Here is a 20,777-nt window from a genome sequence, read left to right on the forward strand (position 1 = left end):
GGTGAATGTGCTTGGCAAGTTGGAGGAACTGACAGAAGATATGTAAATCTAGAGCATGAATGCAAAGGGGATAGTGCTAGAGTCTGGAGATTAAGCAGCACCATATCCCAGAAGGCTTTAGAAAACCAGGTTGATATGTTTGGACTTTACTGGAAGGACAATGTAGACATTGTAGAGTTTTAAGCAGTAAATTGATATCCTAGAATTTTAGAGAGATCATTCTGACTCCCAAGTGGAAGGGGCAAGAATTGACACAAGGAGACCAGTAAGGTTATTTCAGCAATGAAATATAAGATGAGGATGGCTTATATTAGGATGATGGCAATGGGAATGGGTAGAAGTGAATTGACTAGAGACATGTTTAGGAAATAGAAATAGGACTAATTTCTGATGAGGTCCTCATCAGAAGTCTTGTCTGACAGAAGGATAATGGTAGTTTGTTGTTTTTAATTATTATTGCCAAGCTTCATTAAGTATTTTTTATATGCCACACATCATGCTAATGAATCTCATTTAATCCCCAGCAATCCTATAAGGTAGATATTAATATTTCTGTACCCATTTTACAGACAGAAAACAGGCTTACAGTGATTCAATGCATTGTCCAGGGTTATACAATTGCTAATTAGCAACCTCCAGGTCAGCTTGAGCAACTGGCTGCTATTTCTCTAAGACAGGAGACTGTGAGCCAGGACGGTTCTGTGGAGAAGAATGATGATTTCGTTTTGGGTTATGTTAAACTTGAGAGAGCTGTGAGAAAGCCAAGTGGAGTTTCAAGTAGATGGTGGCATCTGGTATAAATGCCCTCCTTTGTGTTGAATGAAGCACAAGCCTGACGTAGCCAATCATGGCAAGCAGAATAGGTACATGGAACTTTTAGGAGATTGATCAGGAACATTATTAGACTAAGTATAGTGTCTTATAGTTCCATTAGATGTATTGAATGAGATTGGAGTTCCAAAGTGAGAATAAGACTTTGAATTCATATGTATTTCCTTTTATTCAGAAACCACTAACGGTATTAATTAAAGCAAAACCTTTAACTTAAAACTGGGTAATTAGCTGTGATTCAGAAATGTAAGTAGAACCGTAATTCATGAAATTGATACGTATTCCTCCCGTTCGCTGAGATTTAACTACCAACCTTCTGCCATCCTTCTTTCCTCATCCTGTCTTCCAACTTTATGTATGGCAAATCTTCTGTGGTTTTGTAATGAGCGTCACGTAGCAATTTATAATTAAACAGCTGAGGTGAAATGTTCTGTTGTGTTGCTTCTGACTGGATCTTAATTTTTCAATTTCTGAGTAAAAGCGCTGCAGATTTAAAGCCTTGTAAACTCTCTTTTATTTAGAAATTGCTACTCGCAAGTGTAGGAAAACTGTAAAGTTTGCAAAATGTTTTACTTGGTGTTCCAAATATCATCTGTCAGAGTATGAACATGTGCTAGCTACAGCAATATGTTAAATAAGGCAAAGAAGAAATTTTCTTTGCATCACTTTCCAAACTCTGCAGACTGTAAGATTAGATACTCTCGAATGAAGTAAACAGGGTAAAGGAACAATTAGGATAAATTCAATCAGTATAAAGTTATTCTGGTTAACTGTTGCCTAGAGCTCTCTTTTAGAAGGATCTCTCCACTTCAGTGCTGGTCGCGAACAGTAAAAACAGAGAGACCTTGGTTGTCTTGCTGCAGCCCCTATGGTAGCGTTGGGTGCAAAATAGGAGTTCAGTGAATACTTGTTGAATAAATGACCACACAACAATAACAACTCTTTCTCCTCCATTTATTAACATACTAGTATGTTCCAGGCATTGGGTTAGAGATTTTCTGCATATTATCTCATTTAATTCTTATCCCTATTTTATATATAAAGGCCATGAGGAAGCTGAGACTTGTTGGGGTGAAATCACCTGCATCTTGTTAAGATCTGGTAGTAGTAGAGCCAGGACTGAAACCTGGGTCTATTGGACTCCAAGATCCATCCCCTCCTAGTTCAAAAGCTTAAGACAGGAGGTATTTCTCCCTACTTGTCCTGTTACTTTGGTCTACATTTTTATTTATTTATTTTTTTATTTTTTTGGCTGCATTGGGTCTTCGTTGCTGTGCGCAGGCTTTCTCTAGTTGTGATGAGCGGGGGCTACTCTTCGTTGCATTGTGCATGCTTCTCATTGCGGTGGCTTTTCTTGCTGTGGAGCACAGGCTCTAGGCGCGCGGGCTGCAGTAGTTGTGTCGTGTGGACTCAGTAGTTGTGGCTTGCGGGCTCTAGAGTCCAGGCTCAGTAGTTGTGGTGCACGGACTTAGTTGCTCCGCGGCATGTGGGATCTTCCCCGACTAGGGCTCAAACCCGTGTCCCCTGCATTGGCAGGCGATTCTTAACCACTGTGCCACCAGGGAAGCCCCTACATTTTTAAAATTCAGTATATTTTGAAATATAGTGAGGTAGCATTTTTAAAAATTCATTTTGATTAGTGAACTCTAATAGGTTTTCCATTTCTCTAGGCTTTATATGGGCGCTTGAACTGCATTAGTGTATCAAAATGTAAACTTACTATAATATTTTCTAGTTTGATATGATAAGGAGATACAGAAGACTTTGCATTATTTCATATATATTAGGAAGCCCAACCATTAGGCAGTGTTTTTTTTTTTTTAATGTCTTTATTGGAGTATAATTGCTTTACAATGGTGTGTTAGTTTCTGCTTTATAACAAAGTGAACCAGCTATACGTATACATATATCCCCATATCTCCTCCCTCTTGCGTCTCCCTCCCACCCTCCCTATCCCACCCCTCTAGGCGGTCACAAAGCACCGAGCTGATCTCCCTGTGTTATGTGGCTGCTTCCCACTAGCTATCTGTTTTACATTTGGTAGAGTATATATGTCCATGCCACTCTCTCACTTCGTCCCAGCTTACCATTCCCCCTCCCCGTGTCCTCAAGTCCATTCTCTACGTCTGTGTCTTTATACCTGTCCTGCCTCTAGGTTCTTCAGAACCCTTTTTTTTTTAGATTCCATATATATGTGTTAGCATACGGTATTTGTTTTTCTCTTTCTGCCTTACTTCACTCTGTATGATAGTCTCTGGGTCCATCCACCTCACTGCAAATAACTCAGTTTCATTTCTTTTTATGGCTGAGTAATATTCCATTGTATATATGTGCCACATCTTCTTTATCCATCCATCTGTTGATAGGTTGCTTCCATGCCCTGGCTATTGTAAGTAGAGCCGCAGTGAACATTGTGGTACATAACTCTTTTTGAATTATGGTTTTCTCAGGGTATATGCCCAGTAGTAGGATTGCTGGGTCATATGGTAGTTCTATTTTTATTTATTTATTTATTTATTTATTTTATTTTACGGTACGCGGACCTCTCACTGTCGTGGCCTCTCCCGTTGTGGAGCACAGGCTCCGGACACGCAGGCTCAGCGGCCATGGCTCACGGGCCCAGCTGCTCCGCGGCATGTGGGATCTTCCCAGACCGGGGCACGAATCCGCGTCCCCTGCATCGGCAGGTGGACTCTCAACCACTGCGCCACCAGGGAAGCCCCTATTTTTAGTTTTTTAAGGAACCTCCATACTGTTCTCCATAGTGGCTTTATCAATTTATATTCCCACCAACAGTGCAAGAAGGTTCCGTTTTCTCCACACCCTCTCCAGCATTTATTGTTTGTAGATATTTTGATGATAGCCATTCTCACTGGTGTGAGGTGATACCTCATTGCAGTTTTGATTTGCCTTTCTCTAATGATTAGTGATGTTGAGCCTCCTTTCATGTGTTTGTAGGCAGTGTATTTTTAAACTACCTTGATTTCTTATGTCTGATTAATCTGGAAAAGATAGCCGGTTGAAGGTGGTCTCTGTGTGGTTACCCGTATCTGTTACTATTGTGTTTGTTCAGATGGAATTTTATTCTCTACTAATCTATTGTCATTTGTTCCTCCCGCATGCCCAACCCAGTTACCAAAAATCTCATTTCCTAATGACATCATTATCTCTATAGCAGCTGGTTTTGATAAAGGATTCTAAGTCCAGTGAGGTCAGAAGCAGCAGCAAATGAATTTAGAACAAACAAATCTTGTGTATGTTCTTGTCATTTTTAAAAAGTGTGAGATGTGGAAGTGATTTTTAAACAGTAGTATGATGTAATTTAGAATATTTATATATATAACATTCAGAAATACCCTGTGTATTTTCTGAGTCTGAAGTACTGTACGTATCAGTATTGGTGTTTAAGAAAGTTCTGGATGACGAACGTGGAGAGCACTGCTGAACACGGCTTACTGACAGTTCCTCCCTGCGAGGATCTCGCCACCTCCTTCTTTCCACTTACGTGTCGTTGTTCTTGGTCTGTCTTCACCTCTGTTCTCCATCTGTCTCACCTCTTCTGTTGAGCTCCTCCCAATCTTGGAACTCCACTGAGAAACTGATGGGAAGTAGTTTATATGTTCATGGTCCTATGGTGGTTGGAATTCTGAGATTGTATGGACATACCTTGTTTTCTGAAAGACATGGTGTGTTACACGAGTTAAAAGGCTTTTTCAGGTCATTGAACAGAAAATGTTCAATCTGTCTCTGGTGCCTCACTTGAAGTATTCAAGAAAACTCACTAGTGAACAGATATTTAATGCCAATTTAAAATGCTACCATTTAAGAGGGATTTTCAACTATCTGAAAAATGTTGGAACAACTTGTGGCATTGTTTGGTTTGGTGAATCCTATAGTGAACCCTCTAATATAAGAAGATGGCATTGCATGCACCCATTCTAAATGAGATTAAATTATAATGGAAATATTTCCATCCTTCCCTCCTACCCAAAGCCTGTTTTCTTCCTTTTCCAAGTCCCTGAAAGCTTTCCGCCTGCTGTTTGGCTGTTGCTGCCACCTAATGTCTCAAAATAAAATTGCAGTGAGTTTGCCTTTTCCAAAAGATTCACATTATTGTGCAATTTATGGAAATAACTGTTTGAGAGCAACAGTTGTTTTCCTTTAACTCTTAAATAATAGCACCCTGAAGTGATTACTTATTGTGAAGACAATATGGGTAGCGTATATTCCACTAGCAAAATGTGCGGCAGCTAATAAAGCAGGAAGGGATTTAAGAGTCCTAGTCCCTAGTAAAGGACAACTTGCCAGTGTGACCTTGACGTGTACTTCCCTTCATAAAGTCAGGCTCATTGCTCTGAAAGATCTGTTCCAGCTTTAACACGTTTTTCTTTTCTGTGTGTAATTTTGGTTATAAAAGTATAACCCTTATACATGATGCTGTTTATTTCTTTGGGTTAACGTTCTCAGTGTTGACTGTTTTCTTTTAGAGTCGTGTTAAATATAGATGGTCACGTTTTCACTGTATGAGTAGATAGCTTTGATGGCTTTCCTTTGCTCGATTAGCAGAGACAGATCTGAAGATTTTCTGTTGTAAATACAGCCTTACCCAGAGTAACACTTCCTTGCTTGCTTAGTTATGTGTGGGCTTCTTTACCTTGACTTTGGCCTTGTAACAGAAGTTGCAAAGATTGCAGAGTTAACTGTGCTGCTTACAAAGTTCCTGGATATTTTTCTTTAATCCATATCTGGACTTTAAATATTTATAATTACACTATTCAATTTTCTTTACAGTTTTGAAATAGAGCATTAGTATTTCCATGGGCTAGAAAGAGATCTGAAGATAGAAAGTTTTCTAGATACAGGAGAGTGAAAAGAGATGGAGTTTGCTGTATGTGACAGCATTTTCTTTATTTTAAAAATAATATTTATTTGTTTATTTGGCTGCGCTGAGTCTTAGTTGTGGCACGTGGGATCTTTTAGTTGCAGCATGCAGGATCTTTTAGTTGCGGCATGTGGGATCTAGTTACCTGACCAGGGATCGAACCCGGGCCCCCTGATTTGGGAGTGTGGAGTCTTAGCCACTGGACCACCAGAGAAGTCCCTGACAGCATTTTCTTGAAATCATGAAGAATGTTACAATTTGGCAAAAACCTCTCCTTGAGGAGTCTGTCATCTTAAACTGACTTTGTAAAGAATGTTTTGTTTATGGATAGTGTTTTAACAGATATTTTGGTTGTTGCTGTTTCTCTTAGTAACATTGTAAATAAGATATTCATCCTTTAAAATTCTGTAGATGGTTAAGACAAAGTTTAATGAACATAAACCCTCACCTTCAACTAGTTTTGGCTTAATTGTTAACAGATCTTTTATAGGATTGATTCCTAGACCGCTTGTGGGTGGAGAACCTTTTGAATAAAATAAAAATAAAAATGGATTTGAACCTGCTATTATTTTTTTGTTTAGATACCATCCCTATTCAGATGGGCAAGAATCTGAATTAAATACAGTTTGCTTTGATACTGTCCTTTGCCTACAGACTTTTCAGACAGGTTTCAGTGATCTTGTTCAAGCCATCCTGACCGAATTGTACCAGTAAAATCTTGAGACTCAGCCTGAAGTGACTGGCTTACTGCTAAATATAGAACTCTTATTGCTTTGAACTGCTAATTTTGTTAGCCTATTGAAAAAGTTACTATTACTACTATCAGGTTTATCAGGCCCAATTCCTTATAAGCTTGAGCAGAACGACCGGAATTTCATTATCTTTTTGCGACTGAAACCTTTCCTTTCTGATGCTCTACAGTTTTATTAAACATTGCTGTCAGATTTGTTTATTATCCAATTATTACTCACAGTTTTTCCTGAACTGAATACTGAATCAAGGCACAGGATGGCTTTAAAGTAGTGGTTAAGAGCCTAGCCTCTGAAGTCAAATTTCCTGAGTTTGAATTCTAGCCTTACGTTGCTCTATGACCTTGCGCAAGTTATTTAACCGCTGTGAACTTTAAGCCTTCCCGCGTATCCCAGATGAGGTCTGGGACAGGCTCCCATAGCACTCTGTACTTTGCAATGAAATAATTGTTTTAATCCTTTTTGTTTAGTGCCTTTCTCTTCCAACTGGATAGTTTGCTCCATGATGCCAGAAACTGCCTTTTTCTTTATGGTTTTTCTAGTTCCTGACACGTCTTGCACATAGATGAATGGTAAATTTTGTTGAATGATTAAATGAGCTCTCATTTAAGAGGTAAAGAAACTGAGATGTGTATCATGCGTGACTTACCCCAATTCATACATTTTCTGAAACAGTTATAAGTAGAACTCAAGTTTCCGGTCTCCTACATAATAGTACTTTCCACTCTTTCTATTACACTATGAAAATTGAAGATCTAGAGAGGGGTTAAGCAATATCTACAAATAATTGTATTACAGAGGCAGAATACACACATACTTCAAGGGGCTAGGGAAATTGAGAGGCAAATAAAAAGTCCTTTTGCCAGGGGTTGGGTATAGAAAGGCTTAATGAAGGAGGAAACATTTGAACTGTCCCTACAGGTAGATTTTGGACAGGTCATTCTAGATATAAACAGCATTTTATGTAATTGTATGTATCATCTTAGTCTTGATATCTTTAATCTCTTTTTTTTTTTCAGTAAATCTCTAAAATGTATATTTTAGCCAGCTAATGGTCTTGTCTTATTTCAGTGAACAATGTGGGAATGTCATATGAGTATCCGGAATACTTTTTGGATGTTCCTGACTTGAACAGTGTAAGTCGTTCTTTATAGATTATGGTCAACAAAAGAATGCACGTAGGTGTGTGTGAGACAATATGGTATAACGTTCAGGCTCTGAGCACTAGAGTCCAACTAACGGCCGAGGTTCACACCCTGGTCCTTCTACTCTACCTGAGTTACCTGGGGAATGACCCAACCATACTTAGTCTCCATTCTCCTGTCTGTAAAATAGGCAGCTTTACAGAGATGTTAGAAGGATTGAATGAGAAAATATTTATCACCTCATTTGTACAGGGCCAGCTTCAATAATAGCTCCAGTTTTTTATTATCACGTTTATTATATCAAAACAGCTCTGTTTAAGTATCAGGATTCTAAACATCAATTTAAAAACCATAAATGTGTTAATATCAATATAAAGCAGTATGGTTGATTCAGATAAACTAGCTCTACCAAAATGAAAGCTATATCCTTGATGCATGTATAATTCTTTAATAAAAACTAGAAAAGCATATCATTGAAGGAATATGTAAATTTTAAAAAATTATGAAAATCTTAGATTCAATAATTTCTCCTTTCCATGTTAGCAGAGAGGAAACTGCATATTTATTTTAGGTTTAGTATGTCTTTTTGCTTGCACATTTCACTTGTACATATACCTTGAATTTTGTATATTAGTATGAATTGCTGCATTTGGTAGAAAAGTACTATAACACAGAGTAAAATAAAATCTGCCTCTTTGCCCCAACTCCTCTCATTTTCCAGGTTCTTTATTGTATCTGGGGAAACTTTCATTGCATCTCTGGATCACTTACATATGTATCTAGTATGGTTACTTCCATGATCAAATCTATATAAAATTATCAATATTTCTTTTGCAGACCATCAAGAAACTGATAAATGTTAATGTTCTTTCTGTTTGCAAGGTAAGCAGCTTCTTTATAAATATGTCATCTTCTTTTGTTTTCTTTCTATTTAAAAACACTGAATCAGTTTGTTCACTTCAGTCAGCTCTTGTTTTGATGTAAGTACGTATTCCAGATGAAAGCAATCTATTTCCTCGTGTCTTCAAGAAATAGAACTAAATGCCAAACAGGTGTCTGTATAGTTTTACTTTTTAACAAATGAACATTTATTAAATGCCTCCTATACGCAAGCACCGTAGTAGGCCCTGGGACTATACAAACTAACTTAGGCTGAAGATAGATTGTTTTACAAAGTTTTCATCTACGTATAATTCATCACTGATAAATTGTTTCCATTCCATATCCCCTGTGGTCTACTTAAGGTGATGAGCTAAAGGTTGTGGAAAGCATTGTATGGGGAGTGTGGGACCATAGGGTAATGAGAGTGATTTTTATTAGCCACACATGAAAACTACTCTCATTTCTAGTTGCTAGGCATTCATTATAGCCATGTCACTCGTATATGCCAACAAAAGACACCACAGCTAATATATGATAAAAGGACGAATAGCTAGGAAGTATGAGCATCTGAACACCATTTCCCCTTCTTTTTTTTTGTCACACTATGCGACATGCAGGATCTTAGTTCCCTGACCGGGGATCGAACCCCTGCAGTGGAAGTAGGGAGTCCTAACCACTGGACTGCCAGGGAATTCCCATTTCCCCTTCTATTTTAGCAGTAACTACAATGAGATATCACACCTTGATTATACATACCAGACGAGAAGAAAATATTGCCTGAGGCAGAATTTCCATACGTAATGTTGGGTAGTTTAAATTTGAACATAGTGTTGGAAAAGCCTAATTATTTTCATTAACTCTTATATACTAATTTAAGAAAACCAAAAGAACATTTAGCTCAAAACTATTAGAAGCGACCAGATAAATAAGAACGTAATTATTAATTTTTACTCGATGGCATAGTCTTGATCCTTTTTTCTATTGTGATATTTAAAAGAAAAGCTCTCCTTGGGTCTTCATTTCCTGAGAAATCATAACCCTTACATGGTTGATTTCAAGTTAAAGGACCCTAAAATCTTAACCCTTGGTCAGCTTTTCATATATGGCCATGCTTCTCCCTATGTAACATATATGTTGCTTTTAAACTATGTAGTTAATTCAGACTTTATAATTTCAGTCTTTAGCAATATGGTTGATTCAGGTAAACCAGCTCTACCAAAAAGAAAGCTACATTGTTGATGCATGCACACTGTGTAACATTTGCTAGCTTGCTACCTAAAGGCACCTCTAATGAATCATATTGTAATATGACAAATAATTTTATAAAACAAATAATCGCTGTATCTGTTTCGTTGTTGTTATTAACCAAGATTTTTTCTCAAGTAGTTTGTGAGGCAAACTATCAATACAAACAAGTGCATCTGTGATTAGCTTTGGATCAAGTCCCACATGCAGAAAATTAATGCTTTTAAAATGTGGTTAAGGGGACTTCCCTGGTGGCGCAGTGGTTAAGAATCTGCCTGCCAATGCAGGGGACACAGGTTCGAGCCCTGGTCCGGGAAGATCCCACATACCGTGGAGCAACTAAGCCCGTGTGCCACAACTACTGAGCCTGCGCTCTAGAGCCCACGTGCCACAACTACTAAAGGCCGCGCGCCTAGAGCCCGTGCACTGCAACAAGAGAAGCCACCGAAATGAGAAGCCCGCACACCGCAACGAAGAGTAGACCCCGCTCGCCGCAACTAGAGAAAGCCTGCGTCCAGCAACAAAAACCCAATGCACCCAAAAAATAAAGAAATTTAAAAAAACAAATTAAAAAAAACAAAGCAAAGCAATACATGTGGTTAATGTGCATGTATCTGTATAGTTTTAAAGGTATTTCCCTTGGCATACTATGTAAATGTAATCGTTCTTCAGTAATCTGTATGTGGTTTCAAGTTAATTAAATAACTCCATCATTTACTAGTTATATGGCCTTGAGTGAATTACCCTCTGTACTTCAGTTTTTCATCTATAAATTGAGGATGATAATTCTCGTTACCTCACAGAGTTGTTTGGGGAATTAAACAAGGTAATATGTGTAAACCTCTTTAGAATAGTGCCCAGATCATACTAAAGCCTCTAAAAAATGTTTCTATTACTTTGTTAAACTCAGAGGTGATAAAGATTTTTAGTAAACATGTGCAACTGTTACTTTTTTAGCAAGCAAATTCTTATTTTTTTTGGCTGCATCAGGTCTTCGTTTTGGCATGTGGGATCTTTCTGTAGCGGCGTGTGGGCTCTTTGTTGCAGCACGCAGGCTCCTCTCTAGCTGTGGCTCACAGGTTCCAGAGCACACGGGTTCTGTAGTTTGCAGCCTGCCAGCTCTCTCGTTGTGGCACTCAGGCTTAGTTGCCCCGGGGCCCGTGGGATCTTAGTTCTCAGACCAGAGATCGAACACGCATCCGCTGCATTGGAAGGCAGATTCTTTACCACTGGACCACCAGGGACTCCCATAGCAAGCAAATTTTTGGATCAAAATTAATATCACTTCTAGTCTATAGTTTGTTTATGGTTTTGCCTTTTGAAATGACTGATTTGTACTATTGTTTTAATAATCTTTTCTAATACATTTGGCCAAATGCTTAAAAATAATGAGAGTTAAAAAATAATGAGTGTTTTATTATGTACATGTGTTTCATAATATATTGTAATGAGTTAATCATGAAAAATATTTTCCAGTGTTTAAATCGTATTTTATAGAATTGTGGGGTTTTAAAAAATATCTTTATTGGAGTATAATTGCTTTACAATGTTGTGTTGGTTTCTGCTGTACAACAAAGTGAATCAGCTGTATGTATACCTATATCCCCATATCCCCTCCCTCTTGAGCCTCCCTCCCACCCTCCCTATGCCACCCCTCTAGGTGGTCACAAAGCACTGAGCTGATCTCCCTGTGCCATGCAGCTGCTTCCCACTAGCTATCTATTTTACATTTAGTTGTGTATATATGTCAGTGCTACTCTATCACTTTGTGCCAGCTTCCCCTTCCCCTGCTGTGTCCTCAAGTCTGTTCTCTACATCTGTGTCTTTATTCCTGGCCTGCCACTAGGTTCATCAGTACCGTTTTTTAGATTCCATATATGTGCGTTAGCGTCTGGTATTTGTTTTTCTCTTTCTGAACTTACTTCACTGTGTATGTCAGACTCTAGGTCCATCCTATAGCATTGTTAATGCTAGCTCCAAATTAGTCTCCTGATAATTTTAATTCCTCTATCAGATAAACTGTGCAAAGTTTTTACTCTAGATACATTAGTATCTTCACCTGAGATCTCCTGCTTGTCAGTACTTCTGTGTTTGTATACCCTTGCACTCTAAAACCCTGGCTTCCTCTGTCTCCCAAAACATGCATTTTGGGCTGGCAGTCTACAGAATAGTAGTGATAAAAGGCCAAGGTCCTGACCTTGATCTGTGAGAACCAGTCAGCTTGCTGTGCTCTGCAGTCACACACCGCATCCTTCACGCAGCATCTGAGCACAGATCCGCGTGTGCTGGTGGTGGTCACCTCATGGCCCTGCTTAAAGATGAGTAGTACAGTGGCGGGAGATGTGGATGAAGCACCACCAGTCCCACAGCACTGGAGAGGATCTCTCAGTTTTCTTTGAAGTAACGATGAAATAATAATGATGCACCAGTCCTAGTATCTTGACAAATTATAAAATGCTTCTCCCACCTCTTTATTCTTCCTCTTCCACTTTCTTTTTTTCCCATGGGCATGGATACTTTTTCCCACGAAATGAGTCAGAGACAAATGCCAACTTATTAAACATCATGCCCTATCATATTGTGAGCCATACTGATGGGAAGTATCACCAGCAGAAGGGCTGGATATATGCTTAAAATTTTTATACGTGAACCTCTTTTTGCAAGTCACATCCCATTTACAAAGCACTAAGGGGGTTTGCTATTTAAAACACTTTTTCGTTAAGCCAAATAGTCATCCTTTAATTTATCTTTCATGTAGATATGCATTTTCCTGTCCCTTTGTGATAGGCACTTTTAGTGGAAAAACAATTCAAAATTCTTGATTTATTCATCATGGAATTAGTAACATCTGGAGGACAGCCAATTAGTCTTCACTCTACTATAGGCAGGATCCGGGTCATTACCGTCTCTGTAACACGGTGGACTAGTGATCGTTCAGGTGTGGATATGGTTTGATCAAACAGCGGGAGGTGAGTGGTGTGCAGTGGCCAGAAAAGTAGATTAGGACATGATTGTGCAGGTCCTTGAGTGCTGTGCTCAAGAGGGCAGAGAGCCTTAAAGTAGAAACAAGGTGTGATCTGGTGTACATTTTAGAAAGACAGTTCTAGTGGCAGCGTGGCCTGACAATGTGTATTTTATGGTATGTGTGTTGATCTTGTACTGAGAAGGGGCATTCACCTTGATGGAGTTCTGTGTCTATCGCTCCCAGTTTTAGTGTTCTTTCGTGCTGCTGTGATTTGCCCTATAGTATATTTTGATGAATTGTGCCTGTTGTCCTTTAGTTGACTGTGTTATGTTGCAGGGCCAGGGCTACATTTTCAGTATCAGTGGCTGTTTGGAGCCCTGGGGTAACTTAAAAGATGAAAATTAGTCTGGCTCTAGAATCTTACAAGGTTTTCTGGTGGCTGGTTATGTGGGGAACCAGGGCATGGATGTCTGCAGCCTAATGCCTTAATAAATGTATCGAAAAAGGCTTATATGAGAAAGAGAACAACCTCTTCTCACCATCAATATTGGTCCAAGTTTTTTCTCCTCACCAAACCACATGATAGGGGCTGACCATCCTGAGAAGTGTGCCAGGAAAGATTGGAAAAGTCAGCTTGCCCTTGTGACCTTGGGTTTGGAGATATTTCCTGGGTAGGGCCCAGCATCTGGTTGGAAGCCTGTGCTGCCTCATGAGTACTGAATGACCTGGCTTGACCTTCCTTCAGGTCCAGGATTAGTGCTTGGTCCATGTGTTCCCATCCTGTATCAATAGGTCAGATGATAAAAATCGTATCAGTCCCCCATTCCAGTAGAGGAATTACAGAAGTGAAATATCCTGACCGAGGGAATTACAGGTCATCAGCAGATGAAGTGGCGATGAGTGGTCCCCAGAATATTGAGGAAGAAATATTAACAAGAGTAGTTGTGACTGTAGACCCCTGCTGTTCAATTAAAGAGTCCAGATTAGCTCTCCCAGGCCTTTGTCTCCCCAGTTCCATCTGATTATTTCACTTTTCATCTTATCCAATAATATAGGATTATTCCTTTCTTCTCTCTCAGTGACTGCTTAACTGGGCTTTCCCTTTACCAGGTTAGTGGAGGTAACGCAAGGGGTATTTAGAAGCCTTGTTGCTTGCTTTACAGTTTTGCTCTTAATACCTTCAGGGTTAAATTTAGTCTTGTTCTTATTCCCTGCAGAGCAGGAACGTGCCAAGGTGAGGAGAGCAGTGGTGTGGAAATTCTACATAGGTGACTGATATGGCAGGTAGATCAGCCTTCAATTGGAAGAAAGGTCCTCCTAGCCAGGGCTTTTTTCCTTGTGATTTCAGATGTTCTGTGACTAAAATCTAAGGTAAGGCTTATTTCGCCTCAGGAACAATGACCTTCAGACCAGAAGTGATGGAGTTTAGAGATAATTTTTTTTAATTTATTCATTTATTTATTTATTTTTGGCTGTGTTGGGTCTTCGTTTCTGTGCTAGGGCTTTCTCTAGTTGCAGCAAGCGGGGGCCACTCTTCTTCGCGGTGCGCGGGCCTCTTACTGTCGCGGGCTCTCTTGTTACGGAGCACAAGCTCCAGACGTGCAGGCTCAGTAGTTGTGGCTCACGGGCCTAGTTGCTCCGCGGCATGTGGGATCCTCCCATACCAGGGCTCGAACCTGTGTTCCCTGCATTGGCAGGCAGACTCTCAACCACTGCGCCACCAGGGAAGCCCGGAGTTTAGAGATAATTAACCCTCCAAGTTATTGAGCTACACCCTTCTACAGTAGTTTCAGTTTTATGCCTGGAAGGGGTTTCCATCTCAGAATATGGAGAGTTTGCAAATGAAATTGTTGTATTGCTATTGGTTATTATTAGAGAAATCATGGAAAATGGGGAACATGCCACAACTCCAGAGACGGGTATATACAAGTCCACTTTCAAACAGGTAGCACACTGAGCACCAATCCAAAGACAGGTTCTGAAGCAGATCTTCTTTGCATTGTTTGTTACTGTTTTGAGATCACTTGTTTTAACATCTGCCACATTCGGTGTTGCCTTCCTTCTCTAGGCCTGACTATCTTTGATTGCTTTAATGACAGACAGTTTTAGGACCTCAAGACCCCATAGACTCTACACTCCTTTTCAAATGAACATGGCCCAAACCATATTACCTGCACTTCCCACAGTTTACCTAAGTCTTCTGAAGGTACTGGGCCCTGAAGCTGCAAGTGGGCTTGGTGAATACAGCGTACGATAGGGAGTGGCCCTTCCTACACATGGATCCCTTAGGAGATTTCCAGACCATCATTCTGACAAATAGAGGGGATGTCCCAACCTTCTTTATTACCTTTCTTAGAGCAGAGAAGGAGGTGGGTGGAGGTGTGACCCAAGGAAAAATTTATTAACAACTTCCACTTACAGTGAAGTACCACTGAGTTTTGTTTGTTTTAGTTGGGAATGGGGAGGAGGAGTATTAAGCAGGGGATCAGAATTTAGTTCTTCCTTCATCGGATAATCAGCCAAAGTGGAAACTTGAAAACCATGTCTTATTAGGAGTGGTTGAAAGAACTAGAGATGTTTAGCATGGAGAAGGGACACGTGACATCACAGGCAGGCACATGTATGCACACACACATCTAATCAAGGCTAGTCAGTTCAGCCTCCTAAGTATTTTGCAAATCAGCTCACTTTTTATCCCCAGTGATAAAAGGTGAGTTCCCTTCTGATTCTAGGCCAGAGGTTGCAAATCAGTTGTCTCTGGGCTGGATGTGCCTACCAACATATTTTGGTTGGCTCCAGCTGTGTTTTCATATTGGGACATTTCACACCCAAATTTCTAGCTTCTCTTGGGAAAAATCTAAGACTAGGTTAACATAGACCTGAACTGCTGCATGGCAACAAGTGATTAGAGCTGAGTAACAGCCGAGCATGCTGAGTAATTAGGCCTGCACTCTCCAGATTACCACAGTCCCCACTAGTCTGACTTATGCACTCATTTATGTTACCCACCTGGACCTTTTAGACATTGGAGTTCCTGTTCCCCTGTTCAGTAATTCCAAGTATTCAATCTGCTCAAACTGAATCATTGCTTGCTTGGTTGAGTTGAAGAATTTGAATGGCTTTGACTAAATCAATCTCTTCCATCCCTATGATTATCTGAAATCAAATCACTTGGAGTATGAGGCCCTTTGCATGCCTTTGAAAAGTCAGTTTTTTTCTCATAATACCACTATGTATTCATTATACGTCACTTAGCCATAATGCTATGCCCTGCCCATGGGATAGACAATAATAATCAATGTTTGGATGGATGGACAGATGGATGAAAAAGCACAGGAGAAGCGCTTGTTTACTTTTTCTTACATGGATTTGCCACTGGCATGTGACCAGTAGGGGGAGCCCTGTATTAATTTGGAAATCCATCAGAAGAATCTCTGTTCAGCAGTCTCGTTGTATTTAATTTAGGGATTATGCTAAGAATTTATACCCCCGACTCTGCCCCAAGAATTCAAGTTAACAACAGTAGGAAATTTATAAACTGTAGGAAGGAGAATATGACCCTCACCATTGCCCCCACCCAAGGCTTTTCAGAATGAAGACATTCCAAGTTAATATCTAGAGTCTTTTAATCCACTTGAAAGCAGCTGTCATTAAGCTCTTAAAAATTTCCAAATTTGGGGGCACATTTAGCCCTTAGAGTCTCATAGGAATGGGCTGCTTCAGGCACAACCACAAAATGATGGGTTTGCCAAACTACATGACAACCACTCTTTCCATAGTTTTCATCTTAAAAAATGAGGGAGTAGTTGGAGATTGGTTCTAAGGTCCTTTCCAGCTCCAGGTAAAGCTAGTTTATAGGAGAAGTGCCTTATAAATGGGTGAAAATCTAAAAATCTCTTTGAGAACTTTAGGAATTATTTTCTCCTACCTAAATCTGTCACTTTTGGAGAAGTCAGCTTATTTGGGGAAAACGTAAGTAATAGAAACTCTTAGTATATTATAAAATGCTAAACTTAGAAAACCAGTATGTGATGGTATGTTTGTTCTTTTTGTTTAGAGTTTATAAATTATGGCTTTAGTTTCATTATAATTAATTGGCATTCAGTTCTCTGTTCTGGAAAGTTCTTTTTCTTTTGTTAATTATTTTAACAAAATCAAACCAGAATTTATTTTAAAAGGAAAAGTTTTTTGTGGCGTGGGGCTGAATTTCAGGTTAAGTAATATGGGGTGAGGGGAAATGGCAAGGAGGGCTCACAACTTCCACAAAGACCTAAACATTAATAGAGAAGAAAACCAAACAATGCTCAGAGATCTCAAAGCACTCTAAAAACTTTATCTTATTAAGCTTTTCACCCCCTGTGCAGTAAGTATTCTGTTAGCCATACAGGTGAGATTCTAAGAATTTCAATTAAGTTGTATTCTTGGTACCACAGAGCTCAAATTATACCGTTTGTCAAAGGAAATGTGTGCTGTGTCATTCTAGTGTGACTTCAGTGGAGTTACCACCTCATTTCTCCAAAACAGGCATAGTGTAACATCGTTGTTACTTTACGTAATTCTTTTCGCTATTATACTGTGATTTTAAAATTACTGCTAATGATTCCAGTTGAAAATTTGCTTAAGGCACTTGCATCTGTTTCCTTCTAATTTGTGTGGGTTCATTTTTCAGTTGCTTGAATTCAGATCCTGTTTACTCCAAGCAGGTTTCTCTGGGGTAGAGGGCAGGGCAGAAGTGGACAAAATGGCTATTTGTGGTGTCCTAATTATTTGTACTAATAGCCTGGATTCCTGGGGCTTTGCCCAGATTCTACAGCAAGTTGTTACACTTCCTATTTATATATAATGGTGATACAGGTGTCAGTATTTGTTTTCTTATTTTACTAAAGTATCTTGAATTTTAATCTTTTCACTTGGGTTTTTAGTTATCTTTTTGAACACTATACAGTAGTGTTTTCTCCATACTGTTCTCCCCAAAATATGACCAAACACCACAGGTTACATGATATTAAAAATATATATATATATTCCTCATAAAATTTTACTTTTTTTGTAATAACTATCAAAGTTTAGATTATACTTACATTGTTTTGGGCAATTGTACACCTATAATATTTGAAAAAATAAATCTTAGATAAAATTAATCTTAAAAATAATTTGCTTGTAAAAAGAAATTATTTGCTTGTGAAATAATTGCATAATTTGCTTGTGTTATCAGTTTTCATACCAAACTAAAAAGTGGGAAACTCGGATTGGCTTTTGAGTATAAAATAAGGTTCCTTCTACAAACTCTTGATTACTGATGCCAAAGAAATGAAAAGAAAAAAAGTTTATTCATGTTAATTTCTTTTAGAAATGACACTGATTGTGGGTGCTCTTCTAATTACAAAAGCAATGCAAGCAGTTGCCAAAAATATGATAAATATTCCAGAATACTACAATGGATACATTTTAGTATAATGTCTGCAAGGATTTTTCTAGGCCAGCCAATGCATTTTAAAAAAACTTTTATTTATTTTTTTATACAGCAGGTTCTTATTAGTTATCCATTTTATACATATTAGTGTATATAGGTCAATCCCAATCTCCCAATTTATCAAGCCAATGCATTTTTGAGTCAGCTTATCTCAACTGAATGATCTAATAATACTGATTTTGATTTTGTATGAAGTAAATCAGACTCTTATTTATTTCCCAGCCAGGATATACGTAGTTGTGGCAATAAATACCAGTAGATATTTCACTCTTGAGTAGAATATGTGGTGTCTCTAAGAGGAATTGTAAATTGAGCTATTGTTGGTGAAGACTCATTTATCTTTGTATATGTGTATACTCTATGGCCGGCTTGCATACAAAGTGATGTGATATCCTGGTATGAGATAACATATAGTGACCTTTCTCCCTTTGATTTTAGACATCTAGGACTTTTTTGTGGTAAGGATTGTTGAAACCGTCATAAAAAATATACATAGAGAGGAAACATTTGTTTTTTTTCTTCTGCAAGAATTTAAAGCTCCCATTGTTGTAGAGGTACTATTACAGGACTTTTATCTACTTTTTAGGAAAGAATTAAATTTAAATTGTTCGCTGTATACTTTTGGAAACAGCCTCAACATAGAAGAAAACAAGAAGTCATGTTTACTACTAGTTTTCTAATATTCTCAACCACTGAACTTACAAGTTATGGTAACCTTATTTTAGCGGTATCTTAAGAGGAACAAACATTTTCCTAGTACAGCAATTATCACCTGCAGATGGCCTAAAATGAGCATATTGAGTTAACTCCAGAAACAGCCTATAGGCTGTGAGATGGAGTTCAGATAGATAGTGAGATTTCACAGAAACACTTGGTGTATGGTATGAATAACCAGATATCAAGATACCAATTGATGCATATAAAGTAAAATGAGGATACTAATAGCTTAATTTAAATATCCTTTGTAAAACTTGATGTTAAAGAGAATTTAGGGGCTTCCCTGGTGTTGCAGTGGTTGAGAGTCAGCCTACCGATGCAGGGGACACGGGTTCGTGCCCCGGTCCGGGAAGATTCCACATGCCGCGGAGCGGCTGGGCCCATGAGCCATGGCCGCTGAGCCTGCGCGTCCGGAGCCTGTGCTCCGCAACGGGAGAGGCCACAACAGTGAGAGGCCCACGTACCGCAAAAAAATAAAAAAAAAAAATAAAAAGAATTTAATTTGATGTTAACGTAGTGAAGCCTCTCTACTTAAACACAGAATACTGAGTTACTTGTATACACATAGCCAGATAAAGAAGGCTTGAAATTGAATTTATTATGACGTGTATTCTGAGTAGAAGGAAAGATAATTTAAGTATAAATAAAGGCATTAATCAATTTTATAAAAGCCGGCAGATTTCAGGTTAACTCTTCTTAGGCTTTTCAGTGTTGTTACATTTGATAGATCCGAGAAGATGGTCTATTTTATGGCAAGGAAAAATAATGTAGAGTCACAATTTAAGAGGAGAAACCAATGAACAGTGCAAAAGAATATAACTTTTTCATGAGTGGATTTCTGCTTTTGCTGATGAATCATTTGGTCATTGAGCATTCCAACAAGTACTTCTGGCCCTTTAATAGCCAGGTACTGAAAACACTGCTTCTTCCTTTGGGTTAAGTTATTAAAACTTCTTGAGTTTTAATTCACCTGTATAAAGAATATATTTTAGTGCTCGCTTCAGCAGCACATAAACTAGAATTGGAATGATACAGAGAAGATCAGCATGGCCCTGTACAAGGATGATATGCAGATTTGTGAGGTGTTCCATATATATATATATATATATTTTTTTTTTTTTTTTTTTTTTTTTTTTTTGCGGTACGCGGGCCTCTCACTGCTGCGGCCTCTCCCGTTGCGGAGCACAGGCTCTGGACACGCAGGCTCAGCGGCCATGGCTCACGGACCCAGCCGCTCTGCGGCACGTGGGATCTTCCCGGACCGGGGCACGAACCCGTGTCCCCTGCATCGGCAGGCAGACTCTCAACCACTGCGCCACCAGGGAAGCCCGAGGTGTTCCATATTTTTGATGTTAACTAAACTTATTGTGGTAATCGTTTCACTATATATATATATATATATATATATATATATATATATATCATTATGTTGTATACCTTAAACTAATAAAAAGTTATATGTCAATTATATCTCAGTGAGATGGGGAGAAAAAAGACTATATTTTGAAGATGTCCACACATTGATGACCATCAAGACTGATTTAATGTTTAGCATGCTGTTGATATAATTTTGTAAGTCAGATTATATCTTATGGGGTTTTATTTCGTCTCTGATCATTTCCTGTATAATCTTTGCCATTCAGAAAGGAGACATTTAATATATGATATGCACAGTGTAAGGAAAAAATAGCTCCCAATGTGTGCATTTGTATTCCCTTAATATCCCAGCTTAAGGTGATATTTCTTATTGGACTGTATGTATGTGTACATAATATGTAATGTGTAAATGTATATCTTGGGGAAAAACCTGAGTTGAACTTTAAAACTCTGCACGACTGCTTATTAAATATTCAAATGGTACTGAGATCCCTGGTCAGAATAAAGGAAT

At 38.7% G+C, this 20,777-nt stretch overlaps 1 protein-coding gene and 1 non-coding gene across 2 annotated transcripts in view; both read left to right on the forward strand.

Moving 5' to 3' along the window:
* Window positions 1-20,777, forward strand: part of HSD17B12 (hydroxysteroid 17-beta dehydrogenase 12) — a 163,248-nt gene that overhangs the window by 113,722 nt on the left and 28,749 nt on the right. Inside the window, exons 5-6 of the mRNA XM_032640295.1 lie at window positions 7,534-7,598; window positions 8,445-8,489. Of these exons, the coding sequence (XP_032496186.1) occupies window positions 7,534-7,598; window positions 8,445-8,489 (110 nt within the window). The remainder of the gene's footprint in view (window positions 1-7,533; window positions 7,599-8,444; window positions 8,490-20,777) is intronic.
* LOC116758916 lies at window positions 19,881-19,986 on the forward strand. The gene has a single exon (XR_004351299.1). It is a non-coding gene; the product is annotated as a U6 spliceosomal RNA (small nuclear RNA).

This window comes from Phocoena sinus, chromosome 8, assembly GCF_008692025.1.
Source record: "Phocoena sinus isolate mPhoSin1 chromosome 8, mPhoSin1.pri, whole genome shotgun sequence".
Classification (NCBI taxonomy): domain Eukaryota; kingdom Metazoa; phylum Chordata; class Mammalia; order Artiodactyla; family Phocoenidae; genus Phocoena; species Phocoena sinus.